We start from the raw sequence: 27477 nt of genomic DNA, 5'->3' as shown, positions 1-27477 counted from the left end.
AACCGATCCAGGTGGCACAGTGGAAAGATTCTGGGCTCTCATTATCTTTCTGGCTAAACAAATTATCTAAACTCTCAGAAACTCAATGTTCTCCTTCATAAAGTAGAAATAGTAACTCCTGAATTTGAATCTTGTCATGAAATGTACAGTTCTGCATATACTCAGGCACGCACCCTGCAAGCAGCAAGCAGTGGCTGCTTTTATTGGGTATTTTGAGCTCACCTACATCCTTTCCAGAACCTCTCAGCCTCCTCAGGCTGACGGATACGTGGCAGGTGCCCCTTGCCCAAGTCACACTTTCTGGTTCAGTATTGCCATTGGGCAAGGTGCTCCTGTCTATGACATTCAGGCCATTTGCTAGGATCCTCCGGTTTCTAAATGCAGTTTCTTAATGGGGTCCATCGCTCAGAATGGCCACTCTGAGGTAAAGAATCCTAGCAATGTCCTAACTAGGAAGGCCACTGCCCCTCTCTCTTTCTGGATGTTAAGAAACCATCCGTGATGGAATAGAAGCAACAAGAAGTATTTGAAAAGTACTAAATGAATGGGACAGAAAACAGTGATGCCAAGGACAACATAGGCACCTCCGGTGACTTCTTCCTTCCGTCACCTCTCGCCATCCGTGCCTCCTTCCTCACACACACGGAATGGAAGCCACTTTCTGTTTTTGCCAATATTCCTATTCATTCTCTTTAGACTGTCCTTGAGTCTTCTCTCCCTTGGAAACAACTTCCGTTATAAGCAAAGTAAGAGAAGCTGGACGTTCCCTGTCCTGGAGATGACCCGGATGGAAGGGATGAACCGAGTTTACGAACATGCAGGTCTTCGAAAAGTTTTGCTGTAAAACAAGGACCTGTGGAGACCTGTTGTGTGCAGGGTGTCTAGAAGCTAACCACGTACCGAAACTGTGGAACAAAAATGTATTTCAAGCAAAAGGTGCAATGAAAGTAGCAAAGTCAGCGTGACCAGAAGCCTGTTCGTTGCCACACAGTGAATTTGTGGCCCCCCAGACTTGAAGTCACGGCCCCAGCGTTCTTGCTCTCTGTGGATTGGATGACACCGGGAGTGGCGAGCCTGGAGAGCTTCATAGTAGAGGAAGACGTGATTTCCTCCCCGTCAGGGGCTCACAGCCGATGGAGGAAAAGATAACAAGCGAAAGGCCAGGACTGCAAATTCAAATCTGTTTTATAGGAGAGGAAACATGGTAATTTACTTTGGTACCTCTACTGGCGTTGGCGTCCGAGGTTGGGATTCATATGTAGATGGTTTGTAAGCAGGGATCAAGCTCACTTAGTGGGAAGCGTCTGTGTTGTGCTGTATCATACTAAATAATGTAAACAAATGACAATACGTATTATATGTGCAGGATCACAACAAGGGGTACCAGTAAACTGCACTCTCTCAAAAACATCTGACACGCGGGAAGAAGTTGCCTGTCGGTGACTTGCTCCAGTGACCTGAATGGGAGCCCACAAAGGTTCCCTGTCTTGGACTTCGTCCAGGAGGACTTAAATACCAGAAAAACCAGAAGGCCCGGCTCCAGCATGGCAGAGCCCCAGACTGGAGGTTAGCTAGCATCGCGCGTCAGGGCTGTTGTAGTTAGAAAGCCAACCGGGAAGCCACAGTTCCTAGGACACCATCCTTAGTACGACCCCCACCACCATGATGCACGTACTCCTACAATGTCCCCGGATTATATGAATAGCCTTAGAAAAATGGAAAGAACACCAAATAGGTAAGGTTTATTCATACTTTGCTCCATTCTTCATGGTTTGTAATGGATTTTAATAGATTTTAAAATATGAGCTCTGCTTTGGGATTCATCTGGGGGCTCAATCGACCGAACTTGAGTAAATTATTCACCACTTCATTAAAATTCAGTAGCGCTGAAGGTCTCCATCTGAAGCAGCAAGGGCTTCTGCTGCGAGAGTTGCTGTGCGCTCTGCGTGGAGTGTAGTTTTCCCCGTCCAGCCCGCACCGAATGTTGCACAATACGCGTGGAATGTCAATCTAACACTTAATTTTCCATTAACCAAAATTATTTCTGTAACCTCAGGAGAAGAAACAGGCTTTCGGTGAGTCATTGACACATTGGTGATTTTCAGTCTCTTACTGGGAACATATTACTGGCATAGAATGCGTTACGGCTGGGGGGGCGGGGCTTAGAGGCTTGTCATGATTATCGCCGCCGCTCCGAGGTGAGGTTTAGTCAGCGGAGTGTCAGTTACCATTCTAATGGAAAGAGCTGTTGTCGTTAGAGAGTAGAAATTACATGCTGAAATATTTTAAAACTAGACATTTGTTTACTTTTTTTTCCTGCTAGAACTGAAATCATGTAATTTATTGGAACAGATGGCACAGAAGAGGTGGGCCGCGGGAAATCGGTGTGTTCTACTTTTAGAAAAGATAATTTATAAAGATACTACCCAAAAGCATAATAGAGTCATGGACTTACAGGCTTTTGCCGAGTCCAGCTGGTTCAACTCCTCTCCAGAATTCCTGCCCCGACGGAAGGCCTCCCTGGCGTCCCTGCTTGAGCCCTGTGGTCTGTTAGTACCTTGACACCAAATTCGTGATCGCTTTCCAGTGGCTTTGGTATGGTCAAGTGAAATGTCCTTTCCAGAGATCTCTGACCACGAGAACATCCCTCCTAATGCCTCAGCTCTCCCCTGGCTCTGATCGGCACCAGTCTCCTGCGACGTGGCTGCTTTACCAGGGATCATGGTCAAGAGCCGAATTTCTCCTGCTTCCTTCTGTGGCGGGAACATCACTGGCCATGCCATCCATCCTTCCTGTTGTCCGGATGCTCCAACCCACCCACTTGCCTCGCAGCCATGCCCAGAACCAGGCACGGCATGCCAGGAACACTGCTGCTCAGAACCACCATTCTTAACCATTTGAGAATCTAAGATTCAGAATCTCATCCCAGAAAAGGCACGTGGGGATGTACATGGTGCCAATAATTTTGGCAGATTTCTGGAACTCCCTGGAGCTCACTCATCACCCGTGTGCCTCCTGGGCTGGCAGATAACCCCCTGACTGTTGTGTGGACAGTGTGCATGGGAACCCCTGGGGAAGCTTTCACTGACCACCCATCCCTGGGCCCTATCCCAGGAACTGCCATAAAGCCACGAATCTGGGGATCTGACGCATACGGGTTTTCAGAGTTGTCTATTTTTAAGGAGGCTGTGTTGTAGAAATCAGGTTTTGAAATCACGTTTCAATCATAATCGCATGTGTGAGCCTTCTTCAGGATCCAGTTTCAAAAAAAAAGCATTTTCTTGGCTTTTTCCTGAACTGACTTGTTCAGGCATGTCAGGCCTTTCGGGATCATCCGAGTACTTCAAGTACTCGTGAGATTTTAAAAACGGTACACAGAGCCTCAGCCCCCTGGCTTCCCTCTTGCTGACGTTTGTTGGATGAACAGTCTGTTGAATGGCTTAATTTGGGAATGGCTCAAACCTAGTGGAAAGTCAGACAGACCTATGTTTGGACCATTGAGGCCTAATGTGTTTTTTTAATGTTTGTTTGGGGGAACTTAGACATCTTGGAGCCTTTGGAAATGACAAAGGGGGGGAGTTACAGTTTCTGAATATGCCATTTAGCCAAATAGCTGAGCAAAATATTTTTAAAAGAAATGCTCAATTCTGTGGCTTGGTGTGCCTTAATCTTCATTTTTCTCCTTTTGCAATGTCTGTATCTTCCTGAAGACTCCTTCGCCAGCCCACAGTTCGGCCGCCCCTGTTAGAACATTCCATGAGCGGTTTGTGTTGGACGCAAGTGTAGACTGGTGTTTGGTGCTAAAGAGGATCCCTGGGGGGGAGTGAGGGCGAGGGTACATCAGCCTGGGGAAGTAGACGTCCTCCGAGGTGTTTGCCTGGCTGGTCGCAGACAGCGAGCTGCACCTGCCCCTTCGCACACAGAGCTTCTGTTCCAGCCTGACAGTGAATTCAGACCAGTTCGGATGTGTGGGAAAGAGCTGGTCAGATTTCATCCTCTGTGGAGTTTTGTTGTAGGAAATATTCTGATCGAGCCTTTGAAGTATCAGACCCGAGGTCTGACTCTTTGCCTCGGTTTGGGGGGGGCAGGTGCGGGCAGCAGGCAGCCACGTGTTTCCAGATGTGTACTCTGTCCCCCTCTTCCTCCTCACCTCGGTTTCCCTCCTCCTCCGTGCAGGTTATGGCCACACCGTGCCCTTGTCGGACGGAGGCAAGGCCTTCTGCATCATCTACTCAGTCATCGGCATTCCGTTCACCCTCCTGTTCCTGACGGCGGTGGTCCAGCGTGTCACCATCCACGTCACCCGCAGGCCTGTCCTCTACTTCCACGTCCGCTGGGGCTTCTCCAAGCAGGTGGTGGCCATTGTCCACGCCGTCCTCCTCGGCTTTGTCACTGTGTCCTGCTTCTTCTTCATCCCGGCGGCCGTGTTCTCCATCCTGGAGGATGACTGGAACTTCCTCGAGTCCTTCTATTTTTGTTTCATTTCCCTGAGCACCATCGGCCTAGGCGATTATGTTCCTGGAGAAGGCTACAATCAGAAATTCAGAGAGCTCTATAAGATTGGGATCACGTGTGAGTATCAGGGCTCCCAGACCCCACCCCCTTTGGCCACGCCCCACCTCGCCTATCTATGAATAGTGTCATTCATAAAAGCCCTGATGGCTTTTTCATTGATAAATTTTCAAGCTCTTTATGCAAAAATATTACTGCTGAGACATTTTTTCCATGTACCTTGAAACTGCTGATCAGTTTCTCACTAACAACTAATAATGTAACCAATTTCTTACTAAAACATAATAGGCATTATAAATTACAGTGTAAAAATGCACCACATAGAATATACTAGATTACCAACTTTTAATTCAAAAATTTTTTGCTGTTTTTATTAACTATTGTAAGTTCCAGAAAACTAGGGCTAGGATGTAGCCTGTTACTATCAGTCACGTTCTTTAATTTACCAGGAAAATCTTAAAAAAGGGTTGCTTATCTCATTTGTCCATCTGGTTCTTTTTTCCAAGAAGTTAGAATATATGTGAACGATTTTTGGAATTTTGTACGTGGAAAGTAGGCATTCAAAATCAGATGGCCAGTGGTTTATGGTTTTTAAACAGTTTTTTTTTTAATTGGATATGGATATGGAGAACTTAGAAATCTGTTTTCAAGAAACTTAGTTTTTGCATCATAACACATACACAGTTTTCATTTCTGCCATCTCAAGAGTTTTTCAAGAATCGGCTCATGTCACATTTCCTAGGAGATCATAGTGGATACTCAGGCAGTCAGGTGCTGTGTCCTGGCTCCTGTCTTCTAGTCTTAACCTGACAACATGCTTAGTTGAATTATGTATATTTGAACATTTCCATTAAACCAGGGGCTCACGCAGGACAGAGACCTCAGTCATAAACGCCAGTGCTTTGAACGGCGCCCAGCTACCGTACCCAGCTACCATACAGATTCCAGAAATGTTTACCAAGTAGTTGCAAGCATGAGCTCCCATTTCCTCCAGTTCCCGTAATTCTTTGTAATGTCCACAGAATATTTCAGCACCGGCTCTCCGGTAATCTAACCAGGCCTCTGTTGTTGACTGTTTTGATTGCTTCCCATTTGGGGGCGTCATAAACAACACTGTAGTAACTATTTGCTTATGTTTGTACTTTTTCTACTTGGATATCTTTCCAAGAAGTGGGATTGCTGGCCCAAAGTGAATACGCCTTTCTTGTGATGCACAGAACATATTGACCCTTTGCTTTCCAAACGGCATTTCCGGGCTTACGCTCTCACCACAATGACCTGAGCGTAGCGGTTTCAGCCCTCACAGGGTCGTGTGGGCCGGTAGCGTGAGGGGTGTTTCATTGCCGATTTAGTAGCTCCAATCAGCATTATCTCAACTTTTTTTTTTCATGTAGTAGGTAAACTATTACCTCCTTATTTTAATTTAGTTTTTTTAGGACTTCAAGGAGCTGAATGTTTCTGCACTTGTGTTTGCTAGCTCTACTTTTCTCTTGTGTTCACTGTCTTCTCATAAATTCTGCCCTACTGTTGAACTCCCTCAGTTTTTCGTATAATGCTAAGTCCTTACAGATCATCTTAACACTTGTTACCGTGTGAACCAGCTGTTTTTAGGTGGTCTTCATAGCATATGTGCTGAACGGAGCAAATGAATATTCCAAAAGTGTGTTAGATTATGATTGGGATAAAATCCCACAGCTTTTGCCTGAAACCCCATGGATATTTTTGTCAGCATTCAAGGGCTTGATTAAACACTGGATAAAGGAAAAGGAAGGGAATTCCCAACTAGTCCAACAATGTCATTGCTATTTCCTTTTTTAAGATTTATTTATTTATCCTAGCGCACACGCCCATGCACAAGCCAGGATGGGAGAGGGAGAGAGAGAATCCCAAGCAGACCTCCACTGAGCATGGAGCTGATGTGGGGCTCGATCTCAGGACCCTGAGATCATGACCTGAGCCGAAATCAAGAGTCAGACGCTTAACTGCCTGAGCCACCCAAGCGCCCCTGTTTTTGCTATTTCTCATGTATGCCATGTTGTCATCAAAACTTAATAGCCAAATTATAAAGATGCTAGAACTTTGTCCCTCTGCATTCGTGAGATAATCAGCCTTCTTCTTCCTATTATGCTGCTCATTCTAGCTGGTTCACTTATTTTCTGAGAATCCTCCACAAGCATTTTACCACTGGGCCATGAAATTGGGATTTTTCTTATTTTTAGTTTTCATTTTCACTTCCCTGTTCCTTTCCATGGTGAATTTTTTTATTTCCTGGAAACTGATTTTAAATGTGTTGCAACTGACTTAAAATCACTGCTGTCCCATCACTGAATTCAAGGAATAGCATGTGACCTGAATCCACGGGTTATCTTTTATTTCGGAGTAAGAAGCTGGTAGAGTTAATCAGTGAATGGTCCACGTTTCCCCCAAAATGACTGTCCCATCACGGATGGCTTAGTTGCAGCTGGATTCTGGTCAAGTGCAAATCGCCGTACAAAGACTGGTTCACGTCAGCATCCATTTCTAGAGGGATTTTCATCTAGCTTAAACTATAATTTCTACTGCTGTACTTCTTACTTTCTAGTGGAAAAACTGATAAATGTATTGAGTCTTTAAGGTGTCAAGCTCTGCTCTGAGCACTTGTGACAATCGAAAACTCTTGGATTGGCTTTTTTTTTTTAAAGATTTTATTTACTTATTCGAGATAGAGAGAGGGCATGAGAGAGAGAGCCCGAGCCGGGGGGGGGGTGTTGGGCAGAGGGAGAGGGAGAAACAGGCTCCCCTCTGAGCAGGGAGCCTGATGCGGGACTCGATCCCAGCACCCTGGGATCATGACCTGAGCCCTGACATGTCACTGGCTGTCTGAGAGCCCTGATTATGCAGTGGAGGTGAAGAGCCCTCTCCCTGCAGGTTGCCCTTGGGGGGTCGGGTGAGAGCAGGATGGCATTTCTCTTTATGATGCCACATCAGCCCCAACTGTTTCTTATTTTCTCAAAAATTACCCCATGAATCTGAATAATCCCAAGTTTGTAGAAAGTTAAGTCATTCTTCATTTTTCTCTGGGTCTCGGGTTCTCTGGAGCCACGGACCTCAGAACATCCTAGAAATTCGAAAAGTGGCAGGAGAATTGGTTCATCACTCCCTCTGTCGCCACTGGAGTCATCCGTGTCTCGATCCCACTGAGACGCTGTCTTTCTTCTCATTCAGGTTACCTCCTACTGGGCCTCATTGCCATGTTGGTAGTTCTGGAAACCTTCTGTGAGCTCCACGAGCTGAAAAAATTCAGAAAAATGTTCTACGTGAAGAAGGACAAGGACGAGGATCGAGTCCACATCATAGAGCACGACCAGCTGTCCTTCTCGTCCATCACCGACCAGGCCGCCGGCCCGAAGGAGGATCGGAGGCAGGACGAGCCTTTTGTGGGCCCGCAGTCCTCGGCCCACCCCGATGGCTCCACGGGCAACTAAGGGCTTTGCTGCCTTGTCCCTGGAGCACCAGGGTCAGGGCAGGGAGAAAGGGCCTTTGTCTTGTTTATTTGTACGAGAATGCAGATGATCTTTTAACAAATACCTACTGTTTGAAATATTTAGCAAAAAAAAAAAAAACCCACAAAAAACAAAATAATGGAACAAAGGAAGCTTTTACTCTGGAGGACTGGTATCTGAGGAAATGGGATATGTACCTATAATTCACATGTGACAAAATTACCTAGACTTCACGGATAGGTAAGGAATACTTGAAGAAGGGTGCTGCTGTGGGTAGAAACAGATTTTATACTTTTGATTGGGGACTTTGGGATTTGCATTTAAATCATTTTAGCTGATGGCTAACTAGCAACATTTATATTTAAGAGACAAAAAAAAAAAGAGAAGCATAGAGGTGTGTTTTATAAATAAGCTTATGTGTACCTGTTTGCATGTACCCATCCCAAATCATTATTTTTGTAGAATCTAACTTAAACCTACTATTTATAATGAATAGGCAACATTAACTGTGTACATACAAGTATATATATGTTTATATCTTGTACATATGGTTTAGGTCACCAGATCCCAGCATCCTTCATAACCCAAGATTGTAGATATTTTTCCTTTTGATTTCTCTTTGTACTAAAGAATCGAGAGTTGCTACAATAAAATAAGGGAAATAATAGACTTAAGAGTGAGTTACTATGGTATTCTGCAAAAATAAATGTTTCTACCCTTTGTAAGAGTATGATATCAAGTGTCTCAACTGTTGGTAAGCGTTCCTCTGGAGGGGAACAGCTAATGAAGAATACAGTTCGTAAAGGAAGTTATTTTGTTTTGAAAGTGCATTGTGATTTGTAGTCACCTGGTTTACAAAGCCCAGAATGGGAACCTAGAAACCCCGAATGAACAGATTCTGTCAAATTAATCAGAGAGTTTTTAAAGTTACAAGCTGAAATCAATAAAAGTCATAGCGGGTTGCAATCCTCTGCTTTACTATGTCAAGAAAAGCCTTCCTGTGCGTTGACACTATGTCCGTATTTACTCCTTTATGGAAACCAGGAAGGCAGCATTTCAATGTACACAGGACACGATTAGTTTTCGAAGAGAAAATGGAGAAGGCCCTGCATGATCACTGAGCCTTGGGGAGCTTGCTCGGAACATCTCCGAGATGTGCGGCCCAGCGCACACCATTGCCAGCCGTGTCCTGCTGGTTGCTGGCCTTCCATAAGCAAGGCCCTTCTTTCTTATAGGACATCCCGTCTGGCCTCAGAGCAACAAAACCCTAAGAAGGAAGTACCTCAGCTCCGGACCTCCATGCCACTCCAGAGCTCCTGTGATGCCATCAGGAGACCCCCCCCACTTTCCCGTATTGGATTCCAGAAGTGTTCTGTTCTCTGGATCTGGTGACACTGCCCTGTAAGCACATTTCTCTGCACGTCCCACGCTGTGTCTCCACGGCGGAGACTGCTCTTGGGGGGGGTCACTGATCGGTTCAGGAATGGAATAGAGACTCTTTAGCAGTTAGGGACGTGCATCAAGGACACGATTGGGTCTGGAAAGTTCACGGTGACCACAGCACTTGGTATGGTGCAGGGGTGTTGCAGGATAAACGCCACAGAAACGGTGGGTTTTACAGGGGGAGACCGTCTTCATGTTCCGTGCAAGAAAAGAGAATGGATGTGCTACCAGGGTGTAACTGATCTGAGAGGGGAGTGCAAAACGTGGAGAGGGGGGAAGAGCAGAAAGGGAAAATTCTGAATCAGGATGTCATCAAGTCGTGCAAGTGTCAAGTTATTTTTCAAAGCATAATTTTATGAATCTGTAGAGAATGCACTCACCCTTAATGGTGGTTCGAATTGTTTTTGTTGTCTTGACTGGGAAGGGGGAGGTGCAAAAATGGGAGCAAGTTTTGCCTCCTGCGCCCTGTGGAAAGCAAAATGTAAGGCAGAGTATCTCTCCTGTGCTGGCTTTTTGTCCTCGGCCGATGGGCAGATGCCGCCCTGTGGTCCTGAAGGAGGAGCCAGCTGTCAGAGAACAGAAGCAGGACCTGCGGGGACAGGATGAGCCGTGGACAGCAGGGAGGTGACCTTGGAACCTTCTAGTTGGAGGTGAGCGAGGGTGAAGTTGGAGGTGGGAGTGAATACTAGCAAAGAGGATTTGGAGTGATGAGTCAGAGTGTTCTGGGCAAGAGTGTTCTAGATTAAGTTCTAAAGAATCCAACGAAATGCCTTCAAGATAGAGAAGCAGCAGAAACCCTCGTCTTTCAAGGAGAGGACCCCGGGGGTGACTTTGAAGTCACATGTGTCCAGCAGGTCCGTTGATTTGGACCAGAGGATACATTCAGTGTGAGCAGAGAACAGTGTAGGTGGAGGAAGAGTTCTTGACCTCCCAGCCGTCCAAGGCCCCGTAGAGCAAGGGCTAGAAGCAGTCCCCAAACGGAGCTAAAACAGGAAATAGAACAGACGAAGTTGGGCCCAGATGGGACTAGTCTCTGCAAGGATCATGCCCCCAAGAGATTTAAAAAGTGATTTGTTCAAAAGTTGAAGAGGAAGATGAGTGGGTGGGAAAAGAGGATGTTTTCTGAACAGATAAATATGGAGTGACTTAAGGAAAAAATGGGGATGATTGGATAAGTCGGGGCGGGGGGGGGGTTGCTTTTCTTAGCTAAAAAACAGTCCTGCCCACACTCTACAAACCAGCCTTCTGTGCCTTTCGGAAGGTGAGTGGGGAAATATGTACACATTTGGAGACGTCAAAATAACTGAAATAAATATTCAGTGCAAAGCTTTTCTTAAAGTTAACCCTTTAACTTTTCTTAAAGTTAACCCTTTCAAGTTATCAGTAGTACATCCTCTCAAAAGCAGCAGATACTTGCTTGAATGAAGAGTTCATTTCAAGTTGGCACAAGCATGCACTGGAAGGTGACCAGAAGATTCTCTGTCTCTTACTCGGAATGCAGTGAGCATAGCTCTGTGGCATATGATACATGCATTTTGTGACTCGTCAAAGCCTCCGTGCCCAAGAGAGCTGCCATAAATACCAATATCCTCCATTCAGGAAGGACGACCTTCTGGGATGGAGTTTCAGAAATGTGTACAGACTCAACCAGATCATTCCTTGGCAAATTTAGAAACAAAACCGCCTCACAATGCTTAGCCTGAGATCATTCAGAACTTACCGTGTATTTGGCTCTGCCCAGTACGGTTTTCAATCTGTCTCTTTAATACATTTAAAGTTTTCCCCATTGTGGTGTATTATTTTCTGAGAGTTCTACCTGATGAAAAATTTGGAACAGCCAAGCCTTTTGTGTGGAAGCAAAACAGGAGATTGTTTGCTGAAGACGATTTTCCAAACTTCTCACTTATCTAATAGGTGCTGTCAGGCAAACTCGGCTTTCGAAAACACAGTAAAGAGCCCAGAAGTAAGTACAAAGTTTTTTAAGTATTTTTGCAGCCCGGCAGTGAAATGCATTTAATAAGAAGTAAGCCCCTGGCTTGATTCCTTCAGAACTCAACCACACTTAGCTTTGCACCTGGTTTCCAACCCACAGAAAATAAAGGGGAGCACCGCTACCCAATAGTTCTCGAATTTTGAGTTACTGCACTTTTCATAATTTGTGGGTGGCAAAAATATTAAAAATCTGGTGCAAATTGGCAGTACCCACTTGGCCGCCTTTCGGGTGGACTTAAGTCAGCACCATCTCTCCTTTCCCCTAAAAGTGTCCACGGTTCCTGCACCATCCACCTCGGCCTCCAGTACCACTCAGAGTCTGGGGACAGTTTGCTGCCTGACCACCCTTTTGTATACTTAAGAAAATGGTCACACGCTCCAGAAACATGGCAACTTCTCCCTTATGGCAAGTTTTTCCATTCTGAGCGAAACGGCAGGGCACGCTCAGCCTGCACGATTGTAGAAGTACGAATACTTAATTGGGAAAATGGATTTTCCACATCGATAAAACTTTGCCCAGGCGCCTGTGTGTGGTTTGTGGGTCCGAGGGCCCTGTGTCACCTGCTTTGAGAACCACGTGCTAACTGCTAGCAAGTGCGCTGAGAGGAGCCTGACGTGAAAGGCAGACTCAGTCTCAGAAGAAGAGAACTGCCTTCTGCAGACCTCCCAGCAGGGGCACGCTGCCCCCAGGACAGCACACTATTTTTTTTATAAGATTTTATTCATGAGAGAGAGAGAGCTTGAGTGCACGAATGGCGGAGGGGCAGAGGGAGAGGGAGACGCAGACTGCTTGCTGAGCAGGGAGCCCCACACAGGACTCGCTCCCAGGACCCTGGGATCATGACCTGAGCCGAAGGCAGACGCTTCACTGACTGAGCCACCCAGGTGCTTCCAGCACACTTTTTAAAAAATGTTATTTCAAGATTGTGATTTTTATAACAATGTTAAACTACACTTAATATATTCTGTTTAAGGGAATAGAGTAAATGAAGATGTATTTCCATACAAAATGGTTAAAATTAGGGTTTTTCTTTTAAAGATTTTATTTCAAGTCATCTCTACACCCAATGTGGGGCTCGAACTCACAGCCCCGAGATGAGTAGTCACATGCTCCACCGACTGAGCCAGCCGTTGCCCCATTAAGAGGCTTGCTTTTCAAGTATATTTCCCTCTGTCTGACAAATTCGCTTAGGCTAAATATCTCATTTTCCAACATGAGCTAGCAAATTCATGAGTGTATAGCCTTGCTGTCATTTACCTGACTGCTAAAATCTTCTGTAAGTAAGTTAGACATTATTTATTTTTAGTTGGAGAAATTGAGTTTTGAGGGTTTTTTTTTAATCCTCTTCCATTATTTATATAAAGACCATTATATATATATACATTTATATTATATACATATATAAATGTATATATATATATAATTGTGCCTATAACTCAGCGATTCATTTCCATTTCTAAGCAATGGCTGGAAAACCAGAGCCCTTGGCAGTGAGATATTTCACCTACCAATGAGTGTGTAGGTGCTCAGAGACATCAGCATAAATTCCCTGACACTTTTGCATTACTTTGTTCTTGCTCTGTGTGAACAGTATTGCTTTCAATTGCTGCATTAATGTGGGAGGAGTGCCCTTTTTATTGGCTCACCTGAATAACGAAAGCCTTCCTCTGTGCCCTGGTTACCAGCTTGGTACACCGCGTGGGGATTGCAGTTTGGGACAATGTGACCTTAACATTGGGACTAAGCTTGTTGCCACCCATTGGGCAGTGACCAAGCCAGATCTTAAAGGTCACTGCATAATTTATGGCACGTGAACTAGTGGTTAGAATTCTGTAATGAAGTAAAATAATAGTCTTTTATCTTTTATAATGGTCTTACCATTTTCCCTGCTGCTCCCTCTGAATTTGGGGAGCTGAGAAAGAGATCAGGCTCCCCAGGCACCCCTATCTTGGGGCAGAGAGCAGCAGAGCCCGGGGCCAGGCCAGGTGTTGACTCCACATGTCACTGTTGGTGACGGATTCCTAGGAAGGGGCACTGGCTGGAAAAGGACAAGCCCCATACATCATTCTGCAGGAACCTGGCTGTGCCACCGAGAACATATTTCAGATCATTTTGGAGGGACTTCAAGAAAAAAACCAAATAGGGGCACCTGGGTGGCTCAGTCAGTTAAGCATGTGCCTTCGGCTCAGTCCTGGAGTCCTAGGATCAAGCCGATGACTTGGGATCAGGGATCCCAGGGAGTCCTGGGATCAGGCCCAGTGTGGGGCCCCTTGCTCAGTTGGGGGTCTGCTACTCCCTCTCCCTCTCCCCCCGCTCTGTTCCTCTCCTCTCCCCCTGAGTGCTCTTTCTCTCTCTCTCAAATAAATAAATAAATAAATAAAATCTTTAAGAAGGAAAGAAAAGAAAAAGAAAAGAAAAAAATCAAATAACCTGCATTTGAAATGGTTTCTCTCTGGCAGATCTGTAAATCTCAAGTTTATGGCCATATCGACGGCAGAAAGGAAAGAGGCATTCTATACATGTTAGGTAGAGTAACAGGTCAAGTGCTTGTAAATAGCTTTTTACCCAGGTCGTAAAATGGTAAAATCATGTGTGTTTATTTCTGTGTCTATAACATGTGAGAATCCATGTCAGTAAATCCCACTTGGAGCATCAGACTTGCTGGAAAGAGGTACACGTGAGGGTCATCTCCCGACGGTTTCGCCTCTGGGCTAAGGAGAAAGAAAGATGCTATCCTGGGGGAGAAAGAATGGAGAGTTTGCTGCAGAAGTTATACGCTGTTGTTATAGCAAAGAAAAAAAATCCAATGTAAGCTACCAAAATCATCTGAAAATCTAGACTTGTTTCATTTTTTTTAATTTATTATAAGCAGTGACTGAAAATTAGTACAATGACAAAACTATAAATAAGTATTACGGTGAATGAATCATCACTCTTATAGGCAAATAGATGGGATATGAGTGTGTGAAAAATTCAAGATGATTTGACATCATTTGCACACTTGAGTTTTGGACTTGCCCTCCCAGTTTTTCACACGTGGCTCAACATCCCCAAGCCCCCCCCCCCCGCCAGATCACCCTTGGGGACCCCAGTCCGTGTGAAGAGACTGTAAAGAAGGAGCTCTCCCTTAGTCTGGTTCTAAAAGGAGCTGGTTCTTACGGAAACAGGTGAACCTAAGGGCTGTCTGCAGGTGTTACAGCTCAAGGGTTACAAGAGGGCATTTCCAGGGGTGGGAGGAGATGATGAATGCGATGCAAGGAGCCAGCGCCTGGCGCTTAGCAGCAAACACTTTCATGACTGTTAGCTGCTACCATGAAAACCAATTGTAGGGGCACCTGGGTGGCTCAGTCGGTTAAGCATCTGCCTCTCGGTTTCGGCTCAGGTCATGATCTCAGGGTCGGGAGATCGAGCCCCGCATGGGGATCCACGTTCAGCGGAGAGCCTGCATGAGGCCCTCCCTCCCTCTCCTTCTGCCCTGCTCACGTGCACTCTCTCTCTCTCTAAAATAAATAAATCTTTACACAAAAACACTTTTATGCATTTTCCTAAAAGACAAGGTGATACCAAGTGCTGTAGAAGTAACGTATGGGGCAGGTTCTCAAGGAATTCACCCGTTTTTTACGTGGAGAATAAACACATACCAATCAGCAATACAGGGCCGTGAAACTCCAATGCTATGCGGTATCTTGCAGATGGAAGATGATCATGAGCTCAAAGGAGGAAGAGGTCCCTGGGAGTTGGGGTGGATGGTGTCAAAAATCCAGAAATAGGGGAAATTGAAACCAGGTAAGTAAAACGGTATTTAGTAGAAGTTTATTGTGCATATAACAACAGGTCGCAAACTGGGAGCTTTCAAACCCAAAACTGATATGAAGCTCAGAGGCATGACATTACAGAATGGCTTAGAAAGTGAAAAGGAAGGAGTTGTTTAACCTTGACAGTAATTGGTTATTACAATGGAGGTCTTCGAATGGCAGGGGATTGGTTAAAAGCGCTTATCTCATACCAATTTAGCCAATAAACAAATGAATAATAAGCCTAAAAGTACAGGATGAGAAGGGAAGATGAATTTGGTTGGAGATAATGTTGGGTTTGGTGTAATGCAGAACTTCACACAGATTCAATGAGATGATGTGTGCAAAAACCCCAGTACGGTGCCTGGCATTTGGAAAGAAGGTATCAAGACACAGAAAACGGTCAAAGTGTTGACCACTAGAAAATTCCAAATGGGTTAAAGAAAAGGACATTGGATTTAGCTACAAGGTAGACGTGTTGGTTTTATGAAAGCAGAAGAGGGATAAAGAGACGAGGAGAGGCTCTCAGCGTAGATACCCAGAGTGGTGGGGTGGTGGCCTTAATGCCTATTACACGGTGGGTCTGATAAACATTTTAGCTTTTTAAAGATTTTATTTATTTATTTGAGACAAAGAGAGAATGAGCGGGAGTGAGGGGCAGAGGCAGAGGGAGCGGGACAAGCAAATTCCCCACTGAGCAGGGAGCCCGAGGTCGGGACTCAATCCCAGGACCCCAAGATCATGGCCTGAGCCGAAGGCAGACATTTAACTGACTGAGCCACCCGGGCGCCCCAAACAGTTTAAACAGCATACATGACTAATCGGAAACAAGACAGAGGCCTACCTATTCCATCTGAAATATTTAGCCGTAATCTAAATATCTTTTTGTGTCCTGCATAGAATTCAAGTTTTACACATACACGACATCTAATGCCAATCATTTTATTCTTACGTGGCTAGAGTCTTAATTTTAGGAAGCTCATTTGGTGAAATGATGACTAATTACAGAACCAATTGTATCTACAGCTGTTTTATAGTAATACATTATACTACACATTTTATTTTTTTTCCATCCCATGTAACTGGTGAAGGTTATTTGTCAAATGTATCCAATTCCAAAATCATTTCTCTGTCCAAGCAGCCCCCGCGGGCTCAGTGTTAGTCCTGTGACCGCCGGGGGAAACCCAGATTTAGAGGTTGCCCTCCCAGGTCCTGCCTCTTCGGTGAGGGCGTGAGACCTGATCCCAGTGAAGATCGTTTTCAAATCAGTTACCAGAAGCCAGACGGTTTCCCACGTAATTCCGAAACAACATTTTCTTGTGCCTGTTTAAATGTGGCAGTTCATGACCTCCTATGTCCAGGTAGTAACAGACAAGCTATCAACTAGGAATTTTTTTTTTTTTTAACTGGCTCTTTCCCCGCAATGATAATCAATGCTCCCAACAGTTACACTGGGACTATGCAGAAGATTTTAGTACCTCCTGAATCATCAGAAAGATGAAATCATCTCCACTAGAGTAGTTTTGCATGAACCTTACTGCACACTGGCGCTTTGATAATGGCTAGTCTTAGTTACTCCATTAAATTTACACACCATTTCCCAACTGTATCTTCATAAAATGATAGTACAAATATGCACCGTGACGAGCATTCCTGAAAGCTGGTCAGGAGTGCGTGTGAACGGCAATGTTTCTGATTTTCTTTCTTTTAATGAATATATGTAGGTGAACATCCCTGAAAGGAAGACAGTGTATTTTCTTTCTTTCTTTCTTTCTTTCTTTCTTTCTTTTTTTTTACTTTTTAAAAAAAAATTGTATTTGTTTGTCAGAGAGAGAGAGTGCACACGCACAAGCAGGGGGGAGGGGCAGATGGGGAGGGAGAAGCAGGCTCCCTGATGAGCCAGGAGCCCACACAGGGCTCGATCCCAGGACCCTGGAATCATGACCGGAGCCAAAGGCAGACGCTTAACCGACTCAGCCATCCAGGCACCCCAGGAGACAGTGCATTTTCATCTGTAGGTATGCCAAGATGTTAGGAGATTATTCTTGCTCCTCAAAATTCTAGGCCTATGTGTTGTGTGATGCCAGATTAGCTGCTCGCCTCTTTAACATTTGAATTTATCCTCCTTAGGATGGAACAAGTACCAGTGGTCTCCACATCAGGAACATCATCAATCAAAATTAATTAAATTCCCATGAGATGCGTTCATAAGGAGTGGGAATTGATAGAAAAATAAGTTATCTCTTTGGTGAAGCACAAAGATAAAGGGAGTTATTGAAGGGCTGTGACATTTAGGTCAGAGGCCAGCATTGAAGCGAGGAGAGGATATTCTTATTTTCATTGTTCTGGTCTTAGCGTGAAAATGCAATGCACCAATGGAGCTAAATATCCTAGTTGCTGAGAAACCCAAGACCTCTGCATTTCAGATTTTATCCTACAAGGCTGCATTGGAAAGGATTACAGAGATCAGATATCCTAACTGGGGACCAAACTGTAGAGAGCCCGATGCTGTTCTTTGCAATTTTTTCTGAGAAAATGCCCAAGCTGTTTTTTGGCCTTTCACTTCCCTGAGTGGGCCAGACTCAGTCAGGCACCACGGACCACGCCATCCTCCCATGGTGTTGGCCCAGATCCATCTTTCCCTGATCCAAGCCAGCCTGGGATTTCCACTGAGCCTACAGTTTTGAAAGGACACAGTCTTTCCTTCGCGAAGCCACACCTAACATGAGACAACTTAACACAACATCCCCAAGTTTTCAAGCGAATGGAGAGAGAGTGGAAAGAGAATGAGAGAGGTTCAAGTGACAACAGGATGGGCTAGACCAGAGCGTCCTGAGATTAGGAATCTGGACGGATCTGCTGGGTTACAGGCATGGCCAGTGCTGTACAAAGGTAAGTCAGAAACCAGAGGTTTGATGTTGAAAAGGAATTGTAGGACTTAAGTCTTATGAGCAGAAAACCTGAAGCAAAGTCAAGGTCTGTCTCCTCATATAAGAGTAAGCAGGGTAGTGACAGAATTCCAGCTAATCCCTGCCATACAGGCTGTGGACAAGGTGAGCCAGAAGTTACGGTGAACTCTGTTCAAGGTCAGTAAATGTACTTCGGAATATTAGGGGTAGGGTGACAAGTTGCCGCAGTTTTCCTGGGACTGCCGGTTTTCCTGAGATGTAGGGCTTTCGTTGCCAAAACCAGGACAGTCCTGGGCAAACCTGGCAGGTGGGTCACACAGACTGGATTCATTTGTTCTTTGACAAGCATTTACTGAGACCTCCGACTGTGCTGAGTACTGACCACTCACACAACCAAAAGACACTATCCTCAAGAAGCTTGCACTATGGGGGCCCCGAGACCACCCGAGACACTGCCTCCCCTACAACCTGCCTGCAGTGTCACCGGCTAATGGCTCACTGCTGAGTCCCTCAGTTGTTGTCCTCTGCTGAAGAACACTGCCTTGCCCAAGGTGACATCTCCTCCCAGGAGTCTATCCAATGACAGTCAATGCCAGGTTCAAAGGCCCAGCCCTCTGGCCCCATTGCGGAAAAATTCCAAGGGCCAGCGCTACAGCATGACCCCTGCAAGCACTCGCCAACATACAGCTCACAAATGGACTTCAAGGTGTCCGAGCCAGTCTCCCAGGGAGACCAACCTGGGACCAACGACTGAAGTAGCCACCATGCAGGGTGATCCGGAACAAAGGTGAAGAGTGCTCTGGGAGCCTGTGAGAGAGATTCCACCTAGTCACAGGTCGAAATGACCAGGAGTTCACTTAGGTGAGCAAGGAGGGGAGGACGGTCCAGCCATGGAAGGCCCATGAAGATGATCATGGGGAATCAGTGTGGCCCCAGCAGAGAAACTAAAGAGGGGGGGTTGTCTGCTAGGAGCTAAGGCCAGAGGGGCAGACCCGCGGGAAAGTGAAGGAGCAATGTCTGTGGCCTAGGAGCGGCGAGAGGTCACTGAAGGGTTCTAGGCGGGCGAGTAACAGGATCTTGTCCAAGATCAGATTCGCTTAGATGAGAACGGGGAGCAGGCTGGGAGCAGGCAAGTGTGGCAGATGGCTAGTGTTGTGAGAAGTACAATTAATGACATCAGGAAACTGAGTCAAGTTTTCTGATTGACATCGAAGGTCTTCCTCCACATAGAATGGGACTGGCCCCTGGCTGATGAAAAGCATGTGCAGGCCAAGAATTGTTTGTTTGTTGCCCAGATCACAACTGAAAGTGGAGTCAGATCATGTTACATAGTAGCAGGCAGTGTTCATTGTATGCAAACATGAAAACTACTTCAGATCTAAGTCTCTGTATGGTGGTGAGCACCTCACATACACTGTGTTATAGTTAATGCCCACGGTATTTCCATGAGATAGGTCAGTGTCTATCTTAGTGGTGGAGGGAAAGATGTTCCAAAAAACACAAGATAATTTTATCCATAGAAGTAGATGTTTGGGTGGTCTTGGTTGAGCTGACACATTTAGAGTAAGTGATGTTTTGCCTAGAGACTCCTTTCCTTTAGTGTTGATGATGACGCGGCCATCTCCAGGCTGAAGAAATGGGAATTTACCTTACGTCTTTACATCTGATTAGTAGATCGTCCAACTCAACTACTTCCTGGAAACTGAATGAAAGAACTGTCACCTTCTTCTCTTCAAGGGAGGCATTATTCAATTTTTGGAACAACTCTCTGACCTCTGTACCACTCATACTTCTCTTTAGAGGAAGTTTTTTTTCCAAGACAAGGCAATGAAAGGATCATTGAATACCCCTAGAGAATGTTAATTTACCTACAGATATGTAAGCCTTGGGCTGCCTGGGTGGCACAGCCAGTTACGTGACTGACTCTTGGTTTTGGCTCAGGTCAGGATCTCAGGATCCTGGGATCGAGCCCGAGATGGTCTCCATGCCCATGGCGGCAACTGCTTGGGTTTCTCTCTTCCTGTCCCTCTGCCCCTCCCCCCTCTAAAATAATAAATAAATACATCTTTAAAAATAAATACATGTAGCCTTCCTTCAGTAAAGCAAAATACAGGTATCTTTTTTGGGGGTGTAACTTGAAGCTCAAACTATGTTATCAGGTCTAAAGATTCGTGGCTGCATGGAGCAGAGCGTGTTGGCCTCCCAACCGCAGCAGCTTCTGTGGGATTCCAATTACCTGTCATGCGAGACAAGTGTTTGCCCTCATCACCACCCTCTGCCCCTCCCCCAGAATGCTGAGACACACTTCTGTGAGGCATTCAAAGCACTGTCACCATTCTTCATTTCAGAAGAGAACTCCTGAAGGAGTGTGGCAGAAAGGAAGGCTGAAGTTTCTGTCAGCTCTTCAAACCACGTCATTTCCCTTCTAGGCCAAGACTTGGAATGGCTGTGGCATCTGCTGAAGCGTTTTGATGAGGTGAGCTGTAACCACTCCTCCTCATTATCCTGGGAACCTGAAGGCCCTGGAAGCTGTGAACTCACTTTGTTGACACACGGAGGAGACTCCAAACACGGCCTGGTCACTCTGCAGCCCAGAGATGTGAAGTCGGGGCTGTCACACCTGCTTTCCTTAACTCAGTGTCTGACTCCAGCTAAAGGAAGTCTAAAGTGGGGGGAAATCTCATCGTTATTATCAAAATCTAGAGAGGCCTTTTAGGAACAATGTGTTGACAATATCTGGGCAAGAGATATACTTGTATCGTAGATATTAGTAAGTCAAAAAGGTACATGTAGGGGGGATGCTAAGGGCATTTGGAGTCCTTTGAAATGCTGGGGTGACCCCTCATGACTTTTGCCCATAGCCCCTCAATGCTGGCCTCTGCTTAAAAAGAGCATTGACCATAAATTTGATTTCTTTCTTTTTCTTTCTTTCTTTCTTTTTTTTTTTTTGAGATTTATTTATGTGTTTGTAAGAGAGAGAGTGAGTGCAGGGGTGAGGGGCAGAGGAAGAATGAGAGAGAGTTGTTACTCCACGTTGAGCACAGAGCCTGACCCAGGGCTTGATCTCACAACCTGGAAATCACGACCTGCGCCAAAACCAAGAGTTGGATGCTTATCTGACTGTGCCACCAGGTGCCCCCACAAATTTGATTTCTTAAACATCGATGAAATTCACTTAGCAGCTTGCTTCCTCAAAATCTTTGACATGACTTTCTTTTCTCAAGTTTAGACTGTTTCACAACCTACTGAGAAGGTCTGACACTTTCACAATCCACAAGGGTGATATAATTTAAAAGGAGGCAGAATTTTAAGACAATGTGAGCTCTTCATAGGCTTTGCCATAGGTTCTGTGGGGGTCTGAAGCTTTAACTATTTAAGTTTCATTTTCCTCATCCTCAATTTTGCCTTCCCTTCTTGTCCTTTTTTGTTAATTGAAATATACTTGCTATAGAACATTGTGTAAGTTTAACAGCATGTTCATTTGTTGCATTTATATATTACAATATAATCGCCTTCGTAGAGTCAGCTAGCACCTCTATCACATCACAGAATTAGCCTGTCTTTTTTTGTGATGGGAATAATTAAGATCTAGTCTCTTAGCAAGTAAAAGCAAACTTAGAATTCCGTATCCAAGAAGATATGAGGTGCCTGGGTGGCTCAGTTGGTTAAGTGTCTGCCTCCAGCACAGGTCATAGTCCCAGGGTCCTGGGATGGAGCCCCATGTCAGGCTCCCTGCTCAGTGGAGAGTCCTTTTGCCCTTCTCCCTTTGTCCCTCCCCACCCGACTTGTGCTTGCTTTCTCTCTCTCAAATAAATGAATAAAATCTCAAAAAAAAAAAAAAAGAATTCTGTATCCAGGAAGATAGAATAGAAGTATTTTCCCCTATTTTTTTCACTAATTACAACCCTGGACACTATACGTACGATAAACACAAGAAGACTCTGAACAGTAGAGCCAGGAAAACACAGCAAGCAAAAATCACAGGGAGAAAAAAACTGCAGTCCCACCTCATCCATGCCAGCAAAGGCAGATTGGGAAGCCTAGACTTCAATCCTCACCAGGCTATAGTAAGGCGCCCCAATGTAGTCACCCCGGTAATTCCAAAGGAGGGGCTGGGGACTGCATACTGGGAAGTAATGAGCTTTCTCTCTGACCCACGGCCCTCCCCTCCAACAGCCTCAGTAGAGCCTGACTTCCACCTGACAGATGCCCCTCCTTCTACTGCTGGGATGGTGTCAGAGGAGGCTTAGTAGGTCAGGACTTTAATCACCACCCACGGTACTAGCCCACCCACACAACGGTGTCAGTGGAGTCCATGTGGAGAGCTAGAATTCCCACCCCCATCTAGAAGTAACATTGAGCCCCCTTCCTCTCAGGTGTCGGTGAAGCCAAATGGCAAACCTGGACTTGTACCTCCTCCTGTTAGTAGTGGGGCCGTGCTCCTCACCTTCCCCTGCCTAAGCGATATCAGAGAAAGCCAATTAAAACAGAAGGTTTAAATAAGAGAGAGTCATATTATAGAACATAAAAATGTTCACATTTTAAATGAAAAATACTCATACCAAGAACTCAGAAGATCTCAAACTGAATGAAAAAAGATTCAGCAGACACCAATGACAACATGATACGGATGTTAGAATTCTCTGACAAAGATGTTACAGCAGCCATCATAAAACACAATTATGAACACACTTGAAACACATGAAAAAATAAAGTTTCAGACAAGAGGTGAACTTCCTCTACTTGATAAAAAGCATATATAAGAAACAAAACAAAACTAAACAAAAAAACCACCCAAACCCCAAAAAAACCCTACAGCTAACAGTATACTTAATGATGAAAAACTGAATACTTCCCTCCTAAGATTGGGAACAATGCCAGGAGGTTTGCCACCACCATTTTTATTCATCATAATTCTGGATACTAATGGTGTCCAGTGCAACAAGACAAGAAAAGGAAATAAAATGCATTAAGTATCTAAAACAAAGAAATATAACTATCTCTATTTGAAGATGATATGGTGGTCTATATAGAAAATCCTAAGGAATCTACAAATACTTTCTAGCACTCACAAGCAAAAGAAGGCATTTGAACCCTTACCTTAACACCATATACTAAAAGTAATTCAAAATGGATCAAAAACCTACATGCAAGAGCTGAAACTGTAAAACTCTTAGAAGAAAACATAGAGGAAAAGCTTCATGATATTGGATTTGGCAATTATTTCTTGGATATGACACCAAAAGCACAGGCAACAAAAGAATAAATAGATAAATCGGACTTCTTCAAATTAAAGACTTCAGTACATCAAAAGACACTATCAAGGGAGTGAAAAGGCAACACAAAGAATGGAGAAAATATTTGCATATGACATATCTGATAAGGGATTAATATCTGGCATATACAAAGACCTACAACTCAAACACAAAAATCAAATGACCCAATTTAAAAAAATGGGTAAAGGACTTGACTAGACATTCCTCCAAGAAGATACGCAAATGAACAACAAGCACATGCAAAGATGATAACTGAGCATTAGGAAGATGCAGGCAAAACCACAATGAGATACCACTTCACACCTATCAGGATGCAAGTATTTAAAAAGAAAAACCCTCACAGGAAACAACAGAGTGGGTGAGGTTGTGGAGAAATTGCAGCCCTTGTAAATTGTAAAATGGCACAGCTGATGTAAAATACAGTATGGTAGTTCCTCAAAAAAATATGCATGGAATTACCACATGACCCAGTGATTCCACTTTTGAGTTTATACCAAAAGAATTGAAAGCAGGGTCTCAAGAGACACTTGTACACCCATGTTCATAGCAGCATTGTTCACAATAGCCAAACATGGAAACAATCCAAACGGCTATTGATGGATGAATGGATAAACAAAATGAGGTAAACACATACAATAAAATATTGTTTCGCCTTTGAAAGCAAGGAAATTCTTCATTCTGGTAAGATGGCAATTTTAGTTTTAGTTGCATCTATATAGTATCTATTCTACTTTAAGGAAATTGAACTTAAAGGGCTCCTGGGTGGCTCAGTCAGTTGAGGGTCTGACTCTTGATTTGGGCTCAGGTCATGATCTCAGGATCGTGAGATGGAGCCCTGCATCAGGCTCCACGCTCAGTCCAGAGTAAGCTTGTGATTCTCCCTCTCCCTCTCCCTCTGCCCCTCCCCCTGCTCATGTGTGCTCTAAATAAATAAATAAAATCTTTTTAAAAAAAGAAAAGAAAATTGAATTTAAAAAGTTAACCAATGGGTTGTTGCCTTCAAAATAAAGGGCAATGAGGACAGAAAAAAAATGTCCATGTGTTCTGGTATTATAGAGGACTTGTCTTTGAATAATAAAATAATATAGATATCTAGACTGGTTAAAGAAGGAAGCAGGAGAGAAATTGTAATGCATGCTACAACGTGGAGCTTGCTTCATTAGCACGTATGCACAGGCTACAACATGGATGAAACTGCAAGACGTGCTGAGTGAAACACTTCAGACACAAAAGGACAAATACCGTTTATGATTCCACTTATAGGATGTACCTAGAATGATCGAATTTATAGAGATAGATAGTGGTTGCCCCACATCTAGGGGGGAGGTAGAGAATGGAGAGTTATTATTTAACTGCTATCGAGTTTCAGTTTGGCGTGATGAGAAAGTTCCGGAGATGGATAGTGGTGACGGTGAATGTACTTAATGCCACTGAACTATACATATAAATATGGTTAAAATGGTAAATTTTATGTTATGCATATTTTATCACTATAAAAAAAACCTTCTAGAACTAATGAGTTCAGCAAAGGCACAGGATACAAGATAAACATCGATTGTATTTCTATATACCAGCAATGAACACATAAACAACAAAATTGAAAATAGAATTCCATTTATAATCAACTCAAAATAAAAATGAAATATTTAGATGTAAATCTAACAAACGTTCTGTACCTACAGAACTTGTATTTTGAAAACCACAAAGGCTAATGAAAGATATTCAAGATGATAGAACCAGATGGAGAGACAGATCATGTCCATGGATTGGAAGAGCAACATAGTAAAGATACCAACTTTCCTCAAACTGGTACCCAAGTTTAATCCAAATTTTTATCATACCCTAGAATAACATTTTGTAGATATAGACAAAATTATTCTAAAATGTATAGGGAGGGGCGCCAGGGTGGCTCTGTCAGTTAAGCGTCGACTCTTGGTTCTAGCTCAGGTCATGATCTCAGAGTGGTTCGGATGGAATCCTTCATCAGACTCCGCGCTCCATGCTGAGCACGGAGTCTGCTTGTCCCTCCCCCCTCTGCCCCTCCCCCTGCTTGCTCACACATACTCTCTCTTTCTAAAATAAATAAATACAATCTTAAAAAAATAAAATAAAATTTATATGGAAATGAAAAGGAACTTAAAGAGCTAAACCAATTTTGACAAATAATGAAAAGGGAACAATTAATCTACCTGATTCTTTAAGATTTATTACACAGCCAGTGAAATTGAGTGGTACTGATAGAAGGATAGACATATCAATCAATGAAACAGAGTCAAGAACTCAGGGATAAATCAACACTAATATGACAAACAAACTTTTGACAAAGGTATAGAAACAATTTAGTCGAGGAAATACAACTTTTCCAACAAATACAAATGGGGCAATTGACATCCAGAGGCCAAAAAAACTGTCTTGAGGTGAGTTTCATAACTGCACGGTTATACAAAGTTTAACTCAAAATGGCCCATGGACTTAAGGATAAAACACAAAACACTTAGAAAAAAAGAAGAAAATACTCAGAGAATCTAGAATTAGGCAAAAACTTTTTAAACTTGACATCCGAAGCATGATCCAGAAGAGGAAATACTGAAACATTGGATTTCACCAAAATTAAAATTTTGCCCTATAAAAGACTTTGCTAAGAGGAGTCCCTTTCTTCATATAAACATATTTCAATTTTTTAAAAAGTTTATATTTATTTATTTGGGAGACAGAGCAAGAGAGAGAAAGCATGAGTGGGGGGAGAAGCAGAGGGAGAGGGAGAAGCAGACTCCGCACTGAGCAGGGATCTTGATGAGGGGTTCGATCCTAGGACACTGAGATCCTGATCTGACCCGAAGGCAGGCACTTAACCAACTGAGCCACCCAGGCGCCCTATATGAGAACTATTTTTAAAATGTGGAAGCACCATATAAATAGAACAGGTAAAAGTAAAGCTACCGACGTTTGGGTATTAAAATGGGGTGGGATTCAAAGAAAGAGGCCCTTCCTTTACTATACACCCCAACTTCCCTCGAGTACCATGGGGCCCATTGCAGAAACTCTAAGGCTCTAGGAAGAGCAGGTAGAGAACCATGGTGTGGGGGAGGGAGCAAAGTAAATAAAGGGTATGAAGTCAGGGTTGTACGGACACATTAGAAAAGCAACTATTTAGAAAATAGGAATGAACGTAGAGAATCAATACAATTTATTCAAGCATTAAGACACATCAGTTCTTTAGTGTTGGGAAATAATTCTCCAGGAACATTTTCATATTTATCCACAGTCAGGGTCTTCTGAGCAAAAATGACTGGCAACTTGGATTCAAGGATGATTGGATGACAAACATGCCTGGGAAGTTAGAGATAGTGTTTTGCTCTGGAGAATTTCAAGTTTTATCTCTGGTGGAACTATTCGCTTACATTCAAGTGGGTAATAAAAAAGTAGGAACATTCCCCTCCTTTCCCAGGGAGTGTTTGTATACATTCCAGAGCAAAGATCTCTCTCTCTTTCACTTTCTCTCTCAGTCTCACCCTGCTACCTACCCTTCCCCACGCTGCAGGAACAGGAAAGAAAGAACGGTTGCACCAGCCACCTGTGTAAGCTCAATTTCTTAGTTTCGAGGTTCCTCTCTTACGATACATGACCTCAGACCTTCGTCATGTCAGCCCCTGAGAAATCGGGCCATGGGAACTGATACCGCTAAGACGCTCTGCGAGCAACAGAGACCTCATGTTTCCTGTCTCGAGGCGTAAATACATATAGATATAAACACGTAACAGACAGGTTCGCTTGCAAAGCACGTCTTCCTTTCTGAGAGCAATACTGTATTTGTATATTCTCTTTCAAAGTGGCGGGTTAGTAATAAAACGTTCTAGCAGGTTGCACATTCTCGCTTACCACGCACCGACTGAACGCTAAGGACCTCATGCAGATCTCCTTCTACCTTCCTCTCATTTCTTCGGAGCAGGGATACGCTCGTCTGTGACTCACCCTCTGGACAGATCGGGACGTAGAGAAAGTCCTATTGTTGTTAGGAGGTTCTGGTGTTTATGCCTCTAGAAGCTGCTTCCCATTTGGCATCCCAGA

At 44.1% G+C, this 27477-nt stretch overlaps 1 protein-coding gene across 1 annotated transcript in view; it reads left to right on the top strand.

The window, feature by feature from the left end:
* KCNK1 (potassium two pore domain channel subfamily K member 1) overlaps positions 1-8661 on the top strand; it is a 46256-nt gene extending 37595 nt beyond the window's left edge. The window contains exons 2-3 of the mRNA XM_011235725.3: positions 4177-4572; positions 7717-8661. Of these exons, the coding sequence (XP_011234027.1) occupies positions 4177-4572; positions 7717-7976 (656 nt within the window). The 3' untranslated portion in view covers positions 7977-8661. The remainder of the gene's footprint in view (positions 1-4176; positions 4573-7716) is intronic.
* The last annotated feature ends 18816 nt before the right edge of the window (positions 8662-27477 follow it).

Source organism: Ailuropoda melanoleuca, chromosome 6, assembly GCF_002007445.2.
Source record: "Ailuropoda melanoleuca isolate Jingjing chromosome 6, ASM200744v2, whole genome shotgun sequence".
Lineage (NCBI taxonomy): Eukaryota > Metazoa > Chordata > Mammalia > Carnivora > Ursidae > Ailuropoda > Ailuropoda melanoleuca.
The sequence above is the reverse complement of the archived record's forward strand: the minus strand, read 5'-3'. Positions and strand labels throughout refer to the sequence as shown.